The following is a 22,470-nucleotide window of genomic DNA, read 5'->3' on the forward strand; positions in this document are numbered from 1 at the left end:
GTTAAAATTTTGTTATTTGAAAATCACTAGTTTGGGGACAATCTATTATGCAAGAATAGATAAGAAAAAACTAGTATTACCAGGAGCCTGTATTACATCCTCTCTGACATACCAAGCAGTCTTTAATTCCTGACTAGACCCAACCAAAACAAATGTCAGTATTTTCTGAGCTAATCACTGGCTGGCGTTTTTTGGAATGATTTCTTTTTTTAATTAAAAGCTAAAGGCTTTGGACTTTTAATTATAACTATCACAATTCTAAATGGTTCAATGGCTCTGATTTAGTCTTTTAATGTACGGCTGGGAAGACAGACCATATGATATAGGTGGTTTGAACATATGTATATTTCATGTTCTCCCTATATAACTGCCCCCCTTCCTCTCTTTGCCTCTATCTCCCTCTCCCCACTAAGTAATTCTAGTGAGGATGAGAAAGGGGCTAAGGAAATTGAGGTACACTGAAATTTAGAAACTTGACCAGCTTATATAGCTAGTAAGTAGTGGAAGCAAGATTCACACCAGATAGTCTACTTTCAAATTCTGTGCTCCCTCATTGTGCTATGCTGCCTCTCATGTGTGTGTGATCACATTTCAAGAAATAGGTAGAAGTTCTCAAATTCACCAGTATGTTTACATACAGAGTCTACTCCTTGGCTGATATTTCCTCCCATGGTACTTAACCTGTTAATAGTTAAATTATCAACTGTCCTATGCAATGAAGATGGACATCTACACACACACACACACACACACACACACACACGTATGAACTGGGACACCAAGGACAGCGTAGGCTTTTCTGGAGAAGAGCACCAGATGGCACACACATAAACAGTGGAATTCAAGTGAAGTATCTTTAGACTGCTTTATTATATGCAAGTATCATTCCTAGTACACAATCTACAAGTCAGTTCCTCAGAGGTATTTAGTGCAATGATAAACATATCACTTTTTACTGTGTTTACTTAAAAAGGAAAAAAAAATTAATCCAAATCACATTGGGAGATCTTTATTAATTTAAATTGACATTGTTAATTTTGTCTGCCAAGTCCTTAGTAAATATACCTTTACTTGATACAGACTTCCAGGTTCTCAATAACACAGGATCATCATGAGGACTAGCAGTTATCAAGAGTTTTGTAATGATTAAAACAATGTTCAAATAATTCATAAGTTACTTCACTGAAATACGTAAAAGAATATTCTGGGGAGTGTTTGAAAGATCTGCTTATAAATAGCGACTGATATACTTAGTTAAGTATTTGGTGCTGAAGATAAACCCTTCTTATATAAAACATTGTTTTAATACATTGTTCTACTGATGAAACTAGTTTATTAGATATAATACATTTCTAACACTAAAGAATAAAGTTTTATCTTCATATTTATTTTATTCATAAGACTCTTTATCAATGAAGAATGCTGTACCCAACAATAATAAACTGGCATACTGCAATAATAAACTGGCATATTCTGTAAAAGTGAAAAAGAAAGCTGCAACAGAACAAACTAGATAACTGCCTTACACATTCTTTATACAAACAGCCCCTTTTGAATAGAAATAAACGCGGACCAAACGCTTTTAGTTTTTATGCCCAGGTGGTAATTACAAAGCTTCACACGCTGAAGAGAAAAGGAACAATAGTAATACAGAACACAGTATTTTTAACAATTATAACACATTTAACATCCTCAGTTGACCACTGGATTCTCAGATCAGATTGGCAACTGAAATTTCACATCCACCTGGGCTTGCTTGGCTAAGGTCACTATCTCAGAGAGCTTTACAACCTGAAAGGAAAAGAAAACAATCTTTGTCTCTATTTTCACCAAAACATAGAATCAGAACAATTGGTCAATGCGAAATTAACTGCATCTTCAATCCTTTTCATTTAAAACATCTGGGCTATTCTGACATTGGTATAAACCACTTCACAGTCTCAGAAGCATTTGCCACTCTGGCATGCATTCATGCTAGGTTGTTTCAGTCGTGTCCAATGGTTTGCGACCCTATGGACTGCAGCCTGCCAGGCTCCCCTATCTGTGGGATTCTCCAAGCAAGAATACTGGAGTGGGTTGCTGTGCCCTCCTCCAGGGGATCTTCCCAACCCAGGGATCGATCCCACATCTCTTACCTCTCCTGCGCTGACAGGAGGGTTCTTTACCACTAGTGCCACATGGGAAGCCCTTGCCACTCCTAGAAGGACAGTCAAATCTAATACTTCATAACCTGCATATTATAACCCACACTACATTTTATTCACATATATAAAATCAGAAGGTATTAAATGGATACATGTCTGATATATGTATATACCTCTTTTTCATTGCCCTATTTATATCTATCTTTATTTTTTTCCTCTTTTAAAATTGAATTTTAGTTGATTTACAATGTTGTGTTAGTTTCAGGTACACAGCAAAGTGATTCAGTTATTCATATATAGATTCTTTTCCCTTATAGATATTGACTATAGTTCCCTGTGCTATACAGTAGGTCCTTGCTGATTATCTATTTTATATATAATAGTGGATATATGTTAATCCCAAACTCTTAATTTATTCCCCTCCCCCTCCCTTTCACCTTCGGTAACCCTACGCTTGTTTCCTATGTCTGTGTCAGTTTCTCTTTTGTAAGTAAGTTCATTCGTGACATATTTTAAACTCCACATGTAAGTGGTATCATATGGTATCTGTCTTTCTCTGACTTACTTCACTTAGTATGATGACCTCTAGGTCCATCCATGTTGCTGCAAATGGCATTATTTCATTCTTTTTTATGGCTGAGTAGTATTCAATTGAATGTGTGTGTGTGTGTATACATATATACATATATATATGCATCGTCTTTATCCATTTGTGTGTTGATGGACATTTAGGTTGCTTCCATGTCTTGGCTATTGTAAATTTGCTCTATGAATACAGAGGTGCATTTATCTTTTCCAATTACAGTTTTCTGCAGATATATCCAAGAGTAGGACTGCTGAATCATATGGTAGTTCTATTTTTAGTTTTTTGAGGAACCTCCATACTGTTTTCCATAGTGATTTCACCAATTTACATTCCCACCAAAAAACTGTAGTACATTTCCCTTCTCTCCACACCTTCTTCATCATTTGTTATTTATAGACATTTTAGTGATGGCCATTCTGACTGGTGTGAGGTAATACCTCATTGTAGTTTTGCATTTCTCTAATAATTAGCGATGTTGAGCATTTTTTCATGTGCATGGTAGCCATCAATCTGTATGTTTTCTTTGGAGAAATGTCTATTTACATCTGCTGCCCTTAACTATCAGAGAAGGCGATGGCACCCCACTCCAGTACTCTTGCCTGGAAAACCCCATGGGCAGAGGAGCCTGGTGGGCTGCAGCCCATGGGGTCACGAAGAGTCAGACACGACTGAGCGACTTCACTTTCACTTTTCACTTTCATGCATTGGAGAAGGAAATGGCAACCCACTCCAGTGTTCTTGCCTGGAGAATCCCAGGGACGGGGGAACCTGGTGGCTGCCATCTCTGGGGTCGCACAGAGTTGGAAACGACTGAAGTGACTTAGCAGCAACAGCAGCCCTTAACTATCTTTGACGACAGAAATAGTGACTGTCTTGGCTGGATACTACACAACGCAAAGCACATCTAAATAAAAGTTTGGGGAATTCCCTGGTGGTCCAGTGGTTAGGACTTATAGTTTTCACTGCCAGGGCCCAAGTTCAATCCCTGGTCAGAGAACTAAGATCTTGCAAGCCACATAGCATGGCCATAAATAAATAAATAAGAGCTGATTTTAAAAATATGTATATAATCCTAGAATGTTGGGATAGGGGCTTGAATCTAGAAGTTACTATTTTACTTTCTGTCAGTAAGTTAACAATTATCAACCTGAATTCCAATGTTCTCTCTATAAATCTATCTGAGAATATTCAGCTGGTACCATATAAAATATACAAATTAAACATATCTAAAACCAAACAACAAATTTAGCTTCTCTCCTCTCCAGCAGAATAGTTAAGAGAAAGTTTTAAAGTTAGACACCTTGAGTTCAGGTCCCACTCTGATGTTTACAACATGTGATCCTGAATAAGATTAATGTATCGAGCTTTTGTTTCTTCATCTATAAAAGTGGATATTATATCACCAAACTTATATTAAGTCAGGTAATAGTGGAAGGGGAAAAAAAGGCTTAGCATTGCATGCATAATAAATTATAAATGGTAGCAATTGCTAATATTATCACCATATTATTAATACTGTCACGACTTCCATAACCTCTTATTCACTAGAAAAACACTACAGATACAACTTAAATCAACTGTTCACTTTTATCTTTCACGGTCTATTTGATCAAGCACCTACTGACTCTTATCCTTTCTCTCTATGTCCAAAAAGCTTTTCCTAATTCAGGCTCTCACTGCAAACAAGCATATTTTCAGAGAAAAGTTCTAACCTATTCATTCCCTTCACCTCACGTCACATCTAATTACTGAACTAGCCAGACTCCTACTATCCCTCAAGTCTATAGATTGAATTACCAGTTTACAGGAAGTATAGGAGCAAAGGAACATGTTAACGCATTACTGACCAGGGGATTTTTTGCAGAAACTAACGCCTGTGACCAGCAATATGTTATGTAAGTTAATACTGAAACATTCCAGTATAGTGAAACATTATAATAGTGAAACATTCCAGAATAGTGCTCAGGTAACAATGTATTAACACACCTCTGGTCAATAAATTGTTAAATGACACCCCATAGATAAAATCATTATCTATAAAATCATTAAAATCCAGACTACAGGAGACACTACTAGCCCATCAGCCTGTTTTGTTTTCAACAAATGAACTTAAAAAGTGGGGTGGGGGATGGGCAAGGGGGAATCTATAAGGAGAAATTTAGTGATATATTAACCAATTGCAAGCATAGATTTATTTTGATCCTAAATCTAACAAAGATTATAGGCAAAATATATTTAAGAAAATCAGAGATGTTTCAACACTGACTCGATTTTTTTTCATAAAATATAAACATAATACCACTATCCCATCTGAAATAACAATAATTCCTTTATATCATCAATACTTTTATCTTTTATAGGTACATGATGGTATGTATGAAATGATATAGTGTCTGGGATTTGCTTCCAAATAATCATGGGCAATGGAAGGAAGTAGGTAAAAATTAGATGAGACAAGGTTGGGCATGAGTTGGTAACTGTTTAGGATGTTGGGATATGGGATATGATAGTATATGGGATTCAATACTCCTAGTATTTAAGTGAAACACTAATTATTAGCAGTATTAGCTGTTCACTTTAGAATCTAAGTGCCTATAAACTTTCAGACACTGCAAATTTTTCCTTCGATCAACATAACCCGTTTACCATTTTAGCAGCTTCATCCAAGTCATCACAAGCAAGGATTTTAAGTCCACTGTCCGCTATCAGTGCCTTAGCATCATCAACTCGTGTACCTGGAAATGATTTATGCAAATATAAAGGTGCTTTAAATACATACACAAAATCATTTAAAATGTTTGTCACAATATACCACAAATATAAAATTTCAACCAACTTCTGTCATTTAATACAAATGCTTCTAAACCAAAGAAAATATTGTAAAAACCTGGAGCCATCTTGTAAAATACTTTGCCTTATCACATTAATGGTAATTCAGACAAGTCAGAATTCAAGACAAAACATACCAAATAATGTATCAACTTATACCAAACAAAACTATCAACAATTTTGTGCCAATGTTAAGATTTTTTTTAACTCACATTTAAAAAATTCTCTATTATACACTCTCATTTTAAAAATATAGCTATTTAAAACTAAATCTAAATAAACCCCTTGGGATTATGAACTTTTAATAATGATCTTTTAAAAGTTTAAATAAAAGTTTAATTATGAACTTTTAACTTTTAGAGTTAGTCAAACAATTACAAGATACCTTTTACACTCACCTTGTAACCGTACCACAATAGGTATTTTAATTTCCAAATCCTTTACTGCCATGACTATACCCTGTGCAATAACGTCACACCGCATGATTCCTCCAAAAATGTTGACCAAAATAGATAGTACCTGTCAATAAAATGTTTTGGGAGATTAAAATTTTAAAGGAATGACTCTTTTTCCTTCCTTCTCAGGAGCACACTCGTATCTGGGCCTTGTGTGTGTGCTCAGTCACTTCACTGGTGTCTGACTCTCTGCAACCCTAGGACGACAGCCCACCAGATCCTCCGTCCGTGGGATTCTCCTAACAGGAATACCGGAGTGGGCAGCCGTGCCCTCCTCCAGGGCATCTTCTCCACCCAGAGACTGAACCTGCGTCTCCTGTGTCTTCTGCATCACAGGCAGATTCTCTACCACTGAGCCACTGGGGAAGCCCTACCTGTGCCTTATAGAAGTTAACCCCACAGAAACATTTTCAGACCAAACAGCCATACTCTGCATGCAGCTCTCACCACTGAAGTCTGGCAGTCCACCACCCACCAAAATTTCCTTCCCCTCGTTGGGTAATTTCAACACCTAGTTCATAGTTTTTTCTCTCCTGTTCCATATTAACAAGACCTCCCTCCCGATTCTGTTTACTTGCTTCCTATTAAGCAGAGCCATTACCCCAGGCCATGTGGTAAGACAACGTTATATGCAAGATCTCCAGCTTAGTCCTTACTATCGTTTCTTCATTCTTCCCCATCAACTCTACCACTTTCCACAAACACAAGGTCCCCCAAAGCACTCAACAAGTGTGACCACTCCTGAATACATGCCACATCCAAACCTCAGGGCTTATTTGGGTCAGCATTCTCTCTTCATCACAGTCAGGCCATGCTGATTCTCCCAATTTATCAGCCCTGTCTTCTGTTCTTCTATAGCACTACATTGATTAGCCTCAACACACTATAAAAGGCCTTGAAGGAAAAAACCATGTGTTCCAAAATCCAAGCCCAGTGTCCAATACAAAGGGACATATGTATACAGCTACTTCAATGCTATCCACATTGTCACCCCCCGGCTCCTGGCCTGCTTCTAACTCCAACGCCCCAGCACAGGAACTTTTCACATGCTTTTCTCCATTCTTGCACACAGGCCTAAAAAGCCATGCTTAGAAATAGAATATGAACTCTAGTTCATATTATTGGGAATCCCTGGTGGCTCAGACAAGTAGTCAACAGTTAGGTAATTAAATAATGCTCTGCTTTTAGAGTTTTTGCCAAAGGAAACTATAGGAATATAGTTCCAATAAAATTTATTTTAAAAAGAATAATTATAAAACAAAAGAAACAAAGCATATTTTGTATCTCATTTTAGTTTAATGCTTTTTATAAAGTTAAATATGGAAAATAAGTCCACAGACTCAAAGGGAAAGAGCAATAAAATAAAAAATTGTATTAAACAATTCTAGAATCTAACACCAAGAAAAAATACAGAGCACCATCAATAACAAATATTTATTAATGACCTATGTATGCTCAACAAGTAAAACTATGTACTCTACTAATTAATCAAGTTACTTCTTACCATTCAAATCTAAAACATAGGTTCTGCCCTTACCTTTTTATCTGAAGTGATAAGTTTAAACGCTTCTGTTACTTGATGGACTGTGGCACCACCACCAACATCAAGAAAGTTGGCTGGAGTCCCTCCATGGAGTTTTATTATATCCATTGTAGCCATAGCCAAACCAGCACCATTCACTATCAAGAGAGGAAAATGATTTGTGTAAGCGACAAACATAAAGAAAATAAGATTAACCAATCCAACTCTAACACAAGAACACGTGGTACCTAGACAGCCGATATTTCCGTCAAGGCCAATGTAGTTGAGATCTGCCTTAGCTGCATCTTTGTCCCTTTCATCTTCCTGGGTCCAGTCCTGCAGGTCAAAGATTTTCTTCTGACGATAAGCTGAATTAGAATCAAAATTGATCTTTGCATCCATACACAGCACTTTAAAGGAAAAAAAGAAAGCGATTTTAATTTCAAGATAGACCAAAAAAAAAACTATACAATAATCAAATGTTTTTTTACTTTAGGGGAAAAACACATTTGGTTACTTACTGAAAGTATTTCAACTCATGTTCACAACTGATTCAAACTATCTCCTGAATAAGAATATGTGAGAATTTAAAACTGTCCCATTAAAGTTACTGCTTCTACATCTGTCCTAAGCAACAGATAAAGAAGAAAGAAAAACCTCAGAAGCGCATTTAATGTTCTTTTTAATTACCAAGAAAAAACAGTCCATGCTCTTAGCTAATTCCATTGCTTGGGTTCTGGGTCCCAACTCAAGGGCACTGTCACAGCAATTCTGCTTTTCCAGCACCATAAATTCCACTCCATTTTTCCATGGGCTAAATTAAACTGGCTTGCAAAAAAAGCTATCCTTTCCCCCACCTAATAAAAAGAAAGAAGAAACTCTTTTACCCGCTACCTCCTCGCTTACTCTCCTCTTCCTATACAGCACCATTCACAGAAAAAGTTATCTGTTTAAACCTGGGGTCAGCAAACTATGGCCCGTGGGCTAACAAAGGGTTTTACATTTTTATGAATAAATAGTTATCAAGAAGAAAAAAGAAAGGGTAAATGAAGGAGAAAAACAGCAGCAACTGAGACTATACATGGCCCACAAAGCCTGAAATACTTATTATCTGCCAATACCTGCGCTTAACTCACTGTACCAAGTTTTCCTCCTGCCATTCTCTTTTAAATTCACTCTCATCAGGCTTTTACCTGCAGCACTCTACCAAAACGGTCCTTACGAAGGCTAATTCTCTGACTTCATCTTTCAGTGTTTTATCCCTTCCTTGCTCCAATCTAACTACAACATTCTCCTTACTCCTAAACAGACAGAGGTGAAAAGAACCAAGCAGTTTCAGCTGCTGCCCAAAACAAGAGACAAAGTTTGGAGTCAGCCAAGTTAACTAACAACAACAAAAGCCAACCATTCTTTCAGAGGAAGACAGAATTCAGCCTCCCAAAATGTCCATATAAAAATTCCTAGATCTCTTAAGAAACAGGAAAATGTAACAAATGGTAAAAAGGAAAAGCAGTCAAAAGAAACAAAACCCAAGATGACTAAAATTTTAAATTATCAGAGAACTGTGAAACAGCTTTTTTAAACATGTTTAAAACGACTTAAAGGAAAATATGTTCGTAATAAAGCACTAGGTAAGAAATATCAGCAGATAATAAAACTATGAAATGAAACATATTGAAAATCTAAACTGAAAAGTACAGTATATGAAATCACTGGTGAATGATAATATATATGTTTCTTAGACTGTAATGCTTCAGATCCCTTGTATTTTCATAATCACTTACAAATTTATAAATTGTGGCATATCTATATATGACAGGATTATAAACATTAAAGTAAATGTTTTAGAAGAATATTTCAGTAAACACAAAAAGTGCTCAAGATACATCCCCCCAAAAATCTGCATAAAACTTTATATAGTCAGCCCTCCATATCTGTAGCTTTGCATCCACAGATTCAACCAACTACAGACTGTGTAATACTGATGTACAGTTACTGGAAAAAAAGAAATCTGCATATAAGTGGACCCTCACAGTTCAAATACAAGTTTTTCAATGATCAACTGTGTATCTATTTTTTAAAAATGAGGATTACATGGATTACATTACTAAGGAACCAATCCTTAGTAGGCTTCCGAGGCATACAGACTCAAGATCAAGACAGGTTCACTCAGTTGAGGGTGATTCTCCAATAAAAACAACCTGGGGTGAAATACCTAGGAAGCACATTTCCTAGGCCTGAGCTCTGTAACAGTCAGCAGAACCAGCCACTGACAACTCTGCTAACTAAGCAAGGGTGTGTGTAATACGAGTAAACAGAGCCCACACTCAATTCATAGTGTTCAAAAGAGGGAAAGCTTTTAAGAGATGTACATATTTGGTTTTTCACCCCTATAAATCACAAGTGCCAAATTAATTGCCAAAATGACTGCTAAGTCACTTGAGTCATGTCCAACTCTGTGCAACCCCATAGACGGCAGCCCACCAGGCTCCCCCGTCCCCGGGATTCTCCAGGCAAGAACACTGGAGTGGGTTGCCATTTCCTTCTCCAATGCATGAAAGTGAAAAGTCAAAGTGAAGTCACTCAGTCGTGTCCGACTCTAGCGACCCCACGGACTTCAGCCCACCAGGCTCCTCCGTCCATGGGACTTTCCAGGCAAGAGTGCTGGAGTGGGGTGCCGTTACTAGGCCAAAATTAATTTGCTGCTCAGAGATTTCTCTCAACTGATTTGAAGTCCACAAGTAAAATAATCACCGGCGTCCTGGTGAGACTAAAATCAATCCACTCTCCTTTATTCAGCTTTCACTGAGTTTCTGCCACGTGCTGTGCTGTGCTTAGTCACTTAGTCATGTCCACTCTGCAACCCCATGGACTGTAGCCCACTGGGTTCCTTTGTCCATGTGGATTTTCCAGGCATGAATACCAGAGTGGGTTGCCATGCCCTCCTTCAGGGAATCTTCCCAACCCAGGGACTGAACCCAGGTCTCTCCACATTACAGGCAGATTCTTTATTGTCTGAGCCACCAAGGAAGCCTGAGTTTCTGCCATGACCCTTCATAAAATGAAGTACATGGTTCTGAGAAATAACTGTGCCTGAGATCACTGTTCCTGGCAGTGGGAATGGCCTGGGTTTGGTGGTGGTGTTTTTTTTTTTCCAAATTTGGTAACAGAGGGTCAAAGCTGTGATAAACTTATATGTATTATTAACCTTTTGTACACCATTAGAATTGAGGCCCATAAGAGATCTGAAATTCAAATAATGCAACTTCTGAGACTACAGAGAATATTCCTACGAAAAAAAAAAATCCAAACTGCCCTGGCTGAAAGAATTTAAACTGTATCTAGAATTCACAACCTCTTGTTCAATGAAAATAGTTAAGAAATTACTAAGAACATTAATTTCTTTGAATTTCTAACTCAGATAAAAGAATCTGACTTGGGACTTCAGTTCTCTAGGTCCTTTGGACTTTATCACATTTGTGTCTTTATGTCTCAGGTGTGTCTTTATGCAGTTTACTATTAAAGTATTTCAGAGAATTTTAATGCTATATAATCTAATCTCACCCATGAACTTCTGATACTCCAATAGATGACTGGACATAATCTGGAGTCAGAAACAGAAAAGAGTAAATTTCCAGAATTAAGCCTAACACCTTCTTAAAAGGCTGACACTGGTATACTGTTCTGACCCATTTTGGAAATTTCCGGAGGTAAAAATTCAAACTACCTATCGGTGTGCCCATAACATTCAAAGGAACAACGGCTGGGACTAGAATGACAGCCTCAAAAGCAGAACAAGACTATGCAAACAGATAGCTAATCTCTGTCCCTCAAAACTTCCACATCCACCCTGATAGATCACAGGCTTGATGGCTGAGCTCAGTGGGTAAAGAAAATACTGTGGAATGTTTGGGAGCAGCTGAGCAAATCCCCAACTCTGGATGTTTCCTTTCACATCCAAAGGGCTCACTTAGTGTAACATCTGTGTCCTCACTGTCTCTCTACTTACTTCTTCCCAGAGGAAGGGAAGTAAATTAACTATCTAGTTAATCTAGACATTGTAAAACCAGACATGCATAATTTAGCTCAAACTTTCTTCCTTTTGGGAGTAAGCTTCCCACAGGGAACAAGCATGTCCAACTGCTATTCCCAAGGCATAGCCTATCCCTGAAACGACTGCCCTGTTAAAGCCTCATATGTGAATAGATTTATTAAGTCTGTCTAATTGTAATTTAGCTGTCAGATCCATTTTAATTAGAACTCAGGCAGGGAAGACGGGTAGTCACTGGAAGATCTCTCAGAAACCCCAACAATGGTATGACAAGCTATTTAAGCAATTCTATTCAAATACATATGTATATTTTAATATTACCCTATGTTTTCAGAGCATTACTAGGAAAGTAAGTCTACGGTCTACAAGCTTGCCTCTTAAAATTATTCAAACAATTAAATCAGTAAAAATTAACAGGTATACTTCAATTCTGTGCAGCAGATATGTTCCAAAAGAACTGTGCACAAAGGAAATAATTCCAAATTTAGTCATTCAAAATGTCCTTAACTACTATTTTAAGGAATACGATGATAATTTCCCCAAATGTATATACTATCTTGTCATATGGTAACTTAGTACAAAAGGAGATAATATTTCCTATTTTTTAAATATTACTTTCAAAACTCAATATGTACCTCATAAATAAAACATATCAATTTGTAGATGTTTAGAACTACCCAGAGTACACTGATCTGAAGCCTCCATTCAAAATACATAAAAGAAGGTACTATGAGAAATGTAGATGCGTTGACAGAGCCTGAGCTTGAACTCATCTGTAAAATAAACCCTTCTCCTCTCCATTCCCACTGCCTCTGTTGCCTTCTGTTTGGACTACTACTAAGCTTCTTAGCCTAAAAGACTGCTGTTGCTGTTTAGTTGAGAGGTCATGCAACCCCATGGATTTTAGCCTGTCAGGCTCCTCTGTCCATGTAATTTCCCAGGCAAGAATACTGGAGTGTATTGCCATTTCCTTCTTCAGGGGATCTTTCTGACCCAGGAATTGAACCTGGCCTCCTGGCTCAATGGTAAAAAATCTGCCTGCCAATGCAGAAGACTCAGGAGATGCGGGTTCAATCCCTTGGTCAAGAAGATCCCCTGGAGAAGGAAATGGCAACCCACTCCAGTATTCTTGCCTGGGAAATCCCATGGACAGGAGAGCCTGATGGGGGGCTACACAGTCCATGGGGTCACAAAGAATTGGACTGAGCACACAGCACACACATCCTCCCACATTGGTAGGCAGATTCTTTACCACTGAGCCACCAGGGAAGTCCCAGACTAAAAGATTACCCTAACAGCTAATCCCTTACTTCTCCAATACTGCTGATAGACTCATCTCTACCCAAAATACCCCCGTCATACAACTGTGTCATATCTAAGAGTACAAGTTCTGCAGTGGACTACCTGGACTCACAGTCCAGCTCTACCATTAGCCATGTGTCCCTGGCTAAGTCACTTAAACCTCTTGATAACTCAGTTTCCTACCCTATAAAGTAAGGATAGTAATAGGACCTACCCTCACAGAACTGTTATAAACATCTAATGAACTACAGGGTTTATATTTGAAAAGCTCTTACAACAGTGCCTGGCACAAAGTATTTGCTATGTTTTTGTTTATAGAGGGAAATATTTTAAAAAAAGAAAAAACTTTACTGTAGGAAACCAAAGTATACATAAAATGTCTCTTTTGTACAGTCAAAATTCAAAACTATGTACTATGAAAGAAGAAACTGAAAACAAACCCAAACATGGGAGGGAGACAAGCTGAAACATAGTAGAGATACTTTTCAGACTAAGGAAAACAAATATAATGACAGAATTAAAATCAACAAATAAAGAACAAAATCAAAAGTCTCTGTACAGCGGCAATAAACAGTAAGAAAATACAATGGCAGAAAAAATCCTATTCAAAATAGCAACAAAAAATATATTTCTACAAATATATCTAAAAAGAAATATCTTCCAAAAGATGCCTTATTTTAAAAAATATAAATGGAAAAAAACTGTATTTCTAGTTGGAAAACCTGACTTCTAGAAATATGTCAATTTTCCCCCAACAATTTATAGGGATGATACAATTCCAATAAAATTCCAGCATGACTGGTTTTGAAACATGAAAAAAAGATTCTAAAGGTTGCCTAGCAATAGGAATTAGTAATGTGACATCCAAGTACCAAACGCAGGACTAAAGGCTTTAAGGAAGCTGAGGATTTCTAAACCACATCCAACTTTAGACTTCCACAGTGCATGTGCACACGCACCCGTGGCAACACTGGTGATTCCTTGGTGAGTGTTACTTGCTTTCATACCATTTTCACTGCATTTCTTAAAATTTGTCCTTGACCCACAACAGGTTAAGTAATGTCAATCTAAAAGAATAAATAGGTTAAGAACTGCCTCCCTTAAAAAAAAAAAAAAAAAAGGAAAAAACAAAGTTTTATACAGATTAATTCTCCTACACAAATTATTAAAATTTCACTTTTAGAATGTGTTTCAGCCCTCACTCTTTAAAAAATTTAATTAATTTTAGTTTTATAAACTACCTCTATAATCACAAGAGAATTTACTCCTTTGTCTTTACACTACCTTATAAATGACCACCTAAAAATTGATTTCTACAATAACAACTCATTAGAAGTACAAAAGTGAAAGAGTTCTACAAATGCTTAAGGAGATTAGAAATGCCCAAAGAAATGTGAAACAAAATCTAACAAATCACAGCAAAAGAAGCAATTAATGTGAAATACCAAGAAAAACTTAGGCTACAATAAAGCAGCTTATATTTTTAGAATATCTATACAGGGAAGGGATGATAATTCAAAATCTGACTTACCTTTTAAACACATATAAAAGGAAAGCTGTCAAAGTGATAAGCTAATCTTTTTTCCCTAATATTAAAAGGATTCCAGTATCAAAATGGACGGCGGAGCCTGGTAGGCTTCAGTCCATGGGGTCGCTAAGAGTCGGACACGACTGAGCGACTTCACTTTCACTTTTCACTTTCATGCATTGGAGAAGGAAATGGCAACCCACTCCAGTGTTCCTGCCTGGAGAATCCCAGGGACAGGGGAGCCTGGTGGGCTTCCGTCTACGGGGTCGCACAGAGTCGGACACGACTGAAGTGACTTAGCAGCAGCAGCAGCAGTATCAAAATATACTCTTTGTACAAAAACAATCATGTCTCTAAAGTCTGAAACCTGGGGAGATTAAAATGGCTAATTTTCCCAAACTATAACTATCCACTACCGTGCTAAATACTCTAACAAAACACTCCCCAGCAGAACTTTTTGCAAGAATGAAATTGTTCTGTGTGTGTGCTAATGCACTAACCACATGGGGCTACAGAGCACCTGAAATGTAACTAGTGCAACTGAGAAATAGTTTAATCTTATACCATTTCAATTCATTTTAACTGCCACATGTGATTGTTAGCTGCCATACAGTACAGCTTTAATCCCTCTGTGTGTAAATATATAAAGTGTTCGTTTAATGTGTCTCTTTGTTCACATTCACTCTTTTCAAACGTTCACATTCACTCTTTTCATTATAAAACAAGTTTCTACATAGCAATGAGTTCACTTCCTTATGAGTTCAATTCCTCAGTGAAGCATATGATAGGGGCTAAACAGATAATCAATGTCTGATGAAAGAAGATACTTTACCAGCTCCATCTGAATCCTCTACCATTGGATTTATTTCTACCATGGTTGCATCGTATTTCAGAAAAAGGTCATAAAGCTTGATCATGTTTTCTGCTGCAGAATCCACAATACTGGCTGGAAATCCCATCTTCTGTGCAAGCTGAAAGCAATATGTCTCTTTGTTACAAGAATGCTGCATAACATCCAATCAACATTAAATTGTTGCAAATAAATAACCTTGTAGTTTATCATTTAAATAATAAGCATGAATCATTTATGATCAAATATTAATCATTATTATCAATAAATGGTTAAACAAAACTATGCAAAATCCTCACAAAGCAGGTAATATGCCCATTTTACAAAGAAAGAGATTCTGAGAGGTCAAATGACTTGCCATTCACCTCAATTTCTGTTCTCATGTTTATCCCATACCCTCCATACTGCCACTGAGTCTTATAGCCAACCTAAACTGAAAAAAGAGGCTAATATTTTATTAAAACTACATAGAAAAGGTAGACTACTAATCCCACTGGTCTAAAAACAATGGCCAAAATACTAACCCTATTTTACCTTTTAGGTAATTTATGAAGAGTGTCTACATTCAGTAAAATGACTAGTAAAATGAGTATCATCCTATTCATTCAAAAATCTACTGCTGCTGCTGCTAAGTTGCGTCAGTCATGTCCGACTCTGTGTGTCCCCACAGACGGCAGCCCACCAGGCCCCCCCGTCCATGGGATTTTCCAGGCAAGAGTACTGAGCACCTAATAAATGCTAGATTCAAAAGATACCTTAAGGTGCCTCGGCTAGTAAAGAATCCACCTGCAATATGGGAGACCTGGGTTCAATCCCTGAATTGGGAAGATCCCCTGGAGAAGGGAAAGATTACCCACTCCAGTATTATGGCCTGGAGAATTCCATGGACTATATATAGTCCATGGGGTCACAAAGAGTCAGACATGACTGAGCGACTTTCACTTTCAAGCTTCCAATCTAGTAGAAGAGTTCACAGTCTTGAGCAAAGATTTCTTGCTAAATATACCTGAAGAGCTTTTTAAAAAATACATACACCAAGGTCTCAACCCAGAGGCTATGGTTCACAAGTTCTATAGGTGATCAAAAATCTATAATTTTTTAAAGTTTTATAAGCAATTTTGAACCTACAGAAGAAGCTACATGTATGGAAGTTACATGTCTCTTTTTTTAATCCTAACTGCCACAGCTGCTCAGGAACCCTCTGGAGGAGTTTTCTCCTGTTTTCCAATTGTTATCTAATACTACAATACATTTAACTTTAACAATAGAAAATATTAAATTCTTTGAAAGTGAATGTGATTTCTGTAAGAATTCAAATGCAAACAATTAAATACAAATAAAGTGGATGATCTAATTGAGAAATGCCATTTGGGGTTAAGACATTTCAGAAAAAAGAATAAGAAGAATTAAAAGTACCATTTCATTTAGAAATTTTTCAGAAGTCACAATCTACTGTTTTAAATTTAAACATCTGAGAATTGCAAAAGAATTCTGATCAGCCCAGTATGACATCAGTTTGTCTCGCATTATACTGAGTAGTATTTCCGTTCATCCATCACTCAAAAAGCTACAAACTTAGTACATTCTTCCTTCAAATATTGTTGTAAATCAAGTGTTTTCTCTCTCATCTAAATTCAAGACTCTAGTTACCACTCTCATATAACTATCTAATGAGTCAAATCTCTGTCCCCTTTAAACATTTATACCACTCACTTGCCTAAATGACTTGCTTCACGCTTTATCAGGGAGGTCTCTGTATCAGTCAAAATTCCTGCTCTACTGTACTTCAATACCATTAGCTTCGTTTGACAGTTTCCTGATAAGAGATGTTAATTTCATTCAAACTTTAATACTCAAACTTCTTTTTAAGATGGGTCACTTATTTTTTATATATAAACAATTTAATAGCAATATTACAAACATTACCAAGCAACTCTCACACACCATAATTAACTTCATACTTAAGTTTTTGTCTTGGAGAGCTCTTTTTGAGGGGGGAATGTAATGAGAGGCAGAGGCACACAAGAAGGATGGTACAGAAAACTAGTGAAATTGCAGGCAAAATGTACTGTGCATGTGAATACACTGAAAGCCCACAGCTTTAATCAGCATCTTTAAAGCACCCATAAGACCCCCAAAATAAAATCACTGATCTATCATACGGATATATGAGACAGTGTCACTACCATTCCATACAGTGTTTAGGAAATAAAGGGGGGACAGGAACACATTAAATGCCACCATGCAGATGTAAAATCCAGAGTATGAAAAACAAAGTATCACTCCAGATTCTTCAACAAATGAAAGAAAATGGATGAAGAAAGTGAAGAAAAGGAAACCTATAAGCTATTAACAGAAGGAGACCTATGAGACCTATTAACCAACTGCAATGAAGGAACTTATGTGGATCCCAACTCAAACAGATTCTAAAAGAAAAAAAAACATGAGACAACTAGGGAACGGGAATGACTGGGTAAGTGAAGATACTGATTTTACTAGGTATGGCTATGGTATGTATAGTGGCTCTTTTAAAAGAATCCTTATCTTTTAAAAATACATATTAAAATATTTATGGAGGATATGAAGTAAAATGCTGTACATACTTCTAAAAAGTTTCCATTTCAAACAAGATTTAACATACCTGACACTCAAAAAAAATGTTTTCAGAAGTTTTATCAAGCACTTCACTTACATAAAGTTAATTCTCTTTAAGTGTTGCAATAATCCAATTAAAAGCTAGAAATGTTTCAAAACACAACATACCCGGACAGCTTGTTCCTTTTTGATGCCTTCTACGATATCGATAGGCTCTTTAACTATGGCCTCGGGAGTCTCAGCAGCAACATCTTCAATGTTGACACCACCGTGAGAACTTCCTATTAATACAGGACCCTAGCAGGAAGGGAAACAGAAAAAACATCTAGATTTTATTTTGGACCCATCAATAAAATCTTAAAATCTATTCATGCATACTATTAAACTTATACATCTGTCACTTCCCACTATTTTTAAACCCCCTTGAGAATTTGTCCTTGCATCTCCTACAGTGTTCTTCTAAACATTCAACTGAAATAATGGAAAAGGAGGAGGAAGACACTGTCTTACCAGTGAGGGGAAAAGGATTAAAAATATACACAAAATGTATACCAAACAATATAAATATACACGTATATGTGAAATATAACCTCTACATTTCTCACAAGAACTGAAGGTTCATTAAAGTATTGTTTAAAGAACATTTAAAAAAATAATAGAAACAGTTTACTGGTACTTAAAACGGAAAATCTAATGAACAAATGTTCAGATTTATAATCTCTAGGCTACTGGAGGTCAGTGAAAAAGAAAGCTGCTGCTACTGCTGCTAAGTCACTTCAGTCGTGTCCGACTCTGTGCAACCCCATAGACGGCAGCCCACCAGGCTCCGCCATCCCTGGGATTCTCCAAGCAAGAACACTGAAGTGGGTTGCCATTGCCTTCTCTGAAGAAGAAAGCTATCTACCTTCAAAGAAGAGCTCCAGCTATTATCATGAATATAATGAGACATAAATACTAATCAATTAAGTTAACTTTTAAGTCTCCTAAGCATCACTACGAACAAAGCTAGTGGAGGTGATGGAATTCCAGCTGAGCTATTTCAAATCCTGAAAGATGATGCCGTGAAAGTGCTGCACTCAATATGCCAGCAAATTTGGGAAACTCAGCAGTGGCCACAGGACTGGAAAAGGTCAGTTTTCATTCCAATCCCAAAGAAAAGCAATGCCAAAGAATGCTCAAACTACCGCACAATTGCACTCATCTCACACGCTAGCAAAGTAATGCTCAAAATTCTCCAAGCCAGGCTTCAGCAATACGTGAACTGTGAACTTCCTGATGTTCAAGCTGGTTTTAGAAAAGGCAGAGGAACCAGAGATCAAATTGCCAACATCTGCTGGATCATGGAAAAAGCAAGAGAGTTCCAGAAAAAACACCTATTTCTGCTTTATTGACTATGCCAAAGCCTTTGACTGTGTGGATCACAATAAACTGTGGAAAATTCTGAAAGAGATGGGAATACCAGACCATCTGACCTGCCTCTTGAGAAATCTGTATGCAGGTCAGGAAGCAACAGTTAGAACTGGACATGGAACAACAGACTGGTTCCAAACAGGAAAAGGAGTACGTCAAGGCTGTATATTGTCACCCTGCTTCTTTAATTTATATGCAGAGTACATCATGAGAAACGCTGGACTGGAAGAAGCACAAGCTGGAATCAAGATTGCCAGAAGAAATATCAATAACCTCAGATATGCATATGACACCACCCTTATGGCAGAAACTAAAGAGGAACTAAAAAGCCTCTTGATGAAAGTGAAAGTGGAGAGTGAAAAAGTTGGCTTAAAGCTCAACATTCAGAAAGCTAAGATCATGGCATCCGGTCCCATCACTTCATGGGAAATAGATGGGGAAACAGTGGAAACAGTGTCAGACTTTATTTTTTGGGCTCCAAAATCACTACAGATGGTGACTGCAGCCATGGAATTAAAAGACGCTTACTCCTTGGAAGGAAAGTTATGACCAACCTAGATAGCATATTCAAAAGCAGAGACATCACTTTGCCAACAAAGGTTTGTCTAGTCAAGGCTATGGTTTTTCCTGTGGTCATGTATGGATGTGAGTTGGACTGTGAAGAAGGCTGAGTGCCGAAGAATTGATGCTTTTGAACTGTGGTGTTGGATAAGACTTTTGAGAGTCCCTTGGACTGCAAGGAGATCCAACCAGTCCATTCTGAAGGAGATCAGCCCTGGGATTTCTTTGGAAGGAATGATGCTAAAGCTGAAACTCCAGTACTTTGGCCACCTCATGCGAAGAGTTGACTCATTGGAAAAGACTCTGATGCTGGGAGGGATTGGGGGCAGGAGGAGAAGTGGACGACAGAGGATGAAATGCTTGGATGGCATCACTGACTGAGTCTGAGTGACTCATGTGACTCTGGGAGTTGGTGATGGACAGGGAGGCCTGGCGTGCTGTGATTCATGGGGTCGCAAAGAGTCGGACACGACTGAGCGACTGAACTGAACTGAAGATCAGTTAAGGAAAAAACCTTGAAGCAAAATTATCTAACAGATTTGCCAATCTATGCACAAAACTGGAAATAATCTTAATATGCAAAAACAGGAAACGGTAAAAACATTCTACTGAAGATTATTTAATGCTTCTGGAACGGAAAATGATTCAGTAGTATAATATGGAGAAAAAAAGGTACAAAACCCTTGATTCTATACTCAAATTTTTTTTAACATAAAGTGTGTTTAAACGTGCACCCTCCCACTATTCACAGACACACAAAAAAGATAAGAAGTAAAACATTAAATAAGACTTCTATTATTTTACTTTGTTGTGTCACTATTTGGCGATGAGCAACAACATTTTCTGAAGAAAAAAAAAAAATAACTTCTACAGTGAATATACGATTCTTAATTCAGGAAAGAAAAAAAAAAAACCTAAAGACTAATTTCACTCTTCTACCCCAGCATCTAAATGTTTCAGTAACAAATTCATTTCAAGATATAAAGTAAAGAAATAATATTATTGAGTTGGCCAAAATCTTCATCCGGTTTTTTAAGTAAAAATAAAAGCCACATTTTGGAGAAGGCAATGGCACCCCACTGCAGTACTCTTGCCGGAAAATCCCATGGATGGAGGAGCCTGGTGGGCTACAGTCCATGGGGTCGCAAAGAGTCAGACACGACTGAGCGACTTCACTTTCACTTTTCACTTTCTTGCATTGGAGAAGGAAATGGCAACCCACTCCAGTGTTCTTGCCTGGAGAATCCCAGGGACGGTGGAGCCTGGTGGGCTGCCGTCTATGGGGTCACACAGAGTCGGACACAACTGATGCGACTTAGCAGCAGCAGCAGCAAAAGGCATAATTGATCTCTATCAACTTCAACTGGTCTACTCGACCGAGCAGCATTGTCCAATGAAAAATATCCAGCACAAAACTTCACAAACCAATTCTGACAAATTCACTCAGTCACAGCACCTTATGCATACACTGCACAAGTCTTTTTTGGGTATTTCAGTTGCATTTTTACTTTCTTGAAACAATAAAACACAATATGCCAAAAACACTGCTTTTTTCTTCCATCTTCAATATTAAAATGGCTATACAAAAATTCACCAATTGTGATGTCCTTTTTTTTTTAAAGCTCACTGATCTGACAGCTGTCACAACACAAATCTAACAAAAGTGTTTCAAATGAAATTAAAAACAACTAAGCACTACTATAGCTGTCTTAATGGTAAAAACTGAATGAACCTTTTGGCCAAACCAAAACATTCAGTACTGTTTGGAAAACAATACAGTGTTTCAAATCCTCAAAATACAGCAATAGCCAAAGAGATGAGGCTGGGAGTATTTATTTATTTATTTTTTTTAAAGAGAATTATTATACTTAGGCAAAAAAAGATTTTTAAAAAGTATCAGTCTTCAAGGAAAAAAAACTGTGTGGTAGAGGAATAAGGGTGGGTGGAAGATTTATATTTCCCTGTACATCTTTGTACCTTTTAAATGTAATATTACATGACTAGATTTCAATATTGTTGTTACTGTTCAGTGGCTAAGTTGTGTCCAACTCTTTGCGACCCCATGGACTGTAGCATGCCAGGCTTCCCTGTTTTCACTATCTCCAGGAGGCTGCTCAAGCTCATGTCTACTGAGTTGATGATGCCATCCAACCATCTCATTCCTTGTCATCCCCTTCTCCTCATGCCCTCAATCTTATCCAGCATCAAGGTCTTTTCCAATAAATCGGTTCATTGCATCAGGTGTCCAAAGTACTGGAGCTTCAGCTTCAGCATCAGTCCTTCCAATGAATATCCAGGGTTGATTTCCTTCAGGACTGACTGGTTTGATCTCCTTGCTGTGCAAAGGACTCGAAAGAGTCTTCTCCAACACCACAATTCGAAAGCATCAATTCTTCTGCGCTCAGCCTTCTTTATAGTCCAACTCTCACATCCATACATGAATACTGGAAAAACCACAGCTTTGACTATATGGACCTTTGTCGGAAAAGTGATGTCTCTGCTTTTCAATACACTCTCTAGGTTTGTCATTGCTTTTCTTCCAAGGAGCAAGAGTCTTAATTTCACGGCTGCAGTCACCATCCATAGTGTTTTGCAGCCCAAGAAAATAAAGTCTGTCACTGTTTTCATTTTCCCCCC

The 22,470-nt window shown here is 37.5% G+C and overlaps 1 protein-coding gene across 1 annotated transcript in view; it reads right to left on the reverse strand.

The window, feature by feature from the left end:
* Nucleotides 1-851: 851 nt before the first annotated feature.
* The window catches only part of SUCLA2 (succinate-CoA ligase ADP-forming subunit beta), a 44,658-nt gene continuing 23,039 nt past the window's right edge, over nucleotides 852-22,470 (reverse strand). The window contains exons 5-11 of the mRNA XM_086329006.1: nucleotides 18,031-18,159; nucleotides 15,250-15,388; nucleotides 7,785-7,946; nucleotides 7,552-7,694; nucleotides 5,958-6,078; nucleotides 5,377-5,465; nucleotides 852-1,791 (exon numbers count right to left, since the gene is read on the reverse strand). Coding sequence (XP_086185132.1) covers nucleotides 1,717-1,791; nucleotides 5,377-5,465; nucleotides 5,958-6,078; nucleotides 7,552-7,694; nucleotides 7,785-7,946; nucleotides 15,250-15,388; nucleotides 18,031-18,159 — 858 coding nt within the window. The 3' untranslated portion in view covers nucleotides 852-1,716. The remainder of the gene's footprint in view (nucleotides 1,792-5,376; nucleotides 5,466-5,957; nucleotides 6,079-7,551; nucleotides 7,695-7,784; nucleotides 7,947-15,249; nucleotides 15,389-18,030; nucleotides 18,160-22,470) is intronic.

This window comes from Bos grunniens, chromosome 12, assembly GCF_055505025.1.
Source record: "Bos grunniens cultivar Pamir isolate PY7600 chromosome 12, Bosgru_T2T1.0, whole genome shotgun sequence".
Taxonomy (NCBI): Eukaryota; Metazoa; Chordata; class Mammalia; order Artiodactyla; family Bovidae; genus Bos; species Bos grunniens.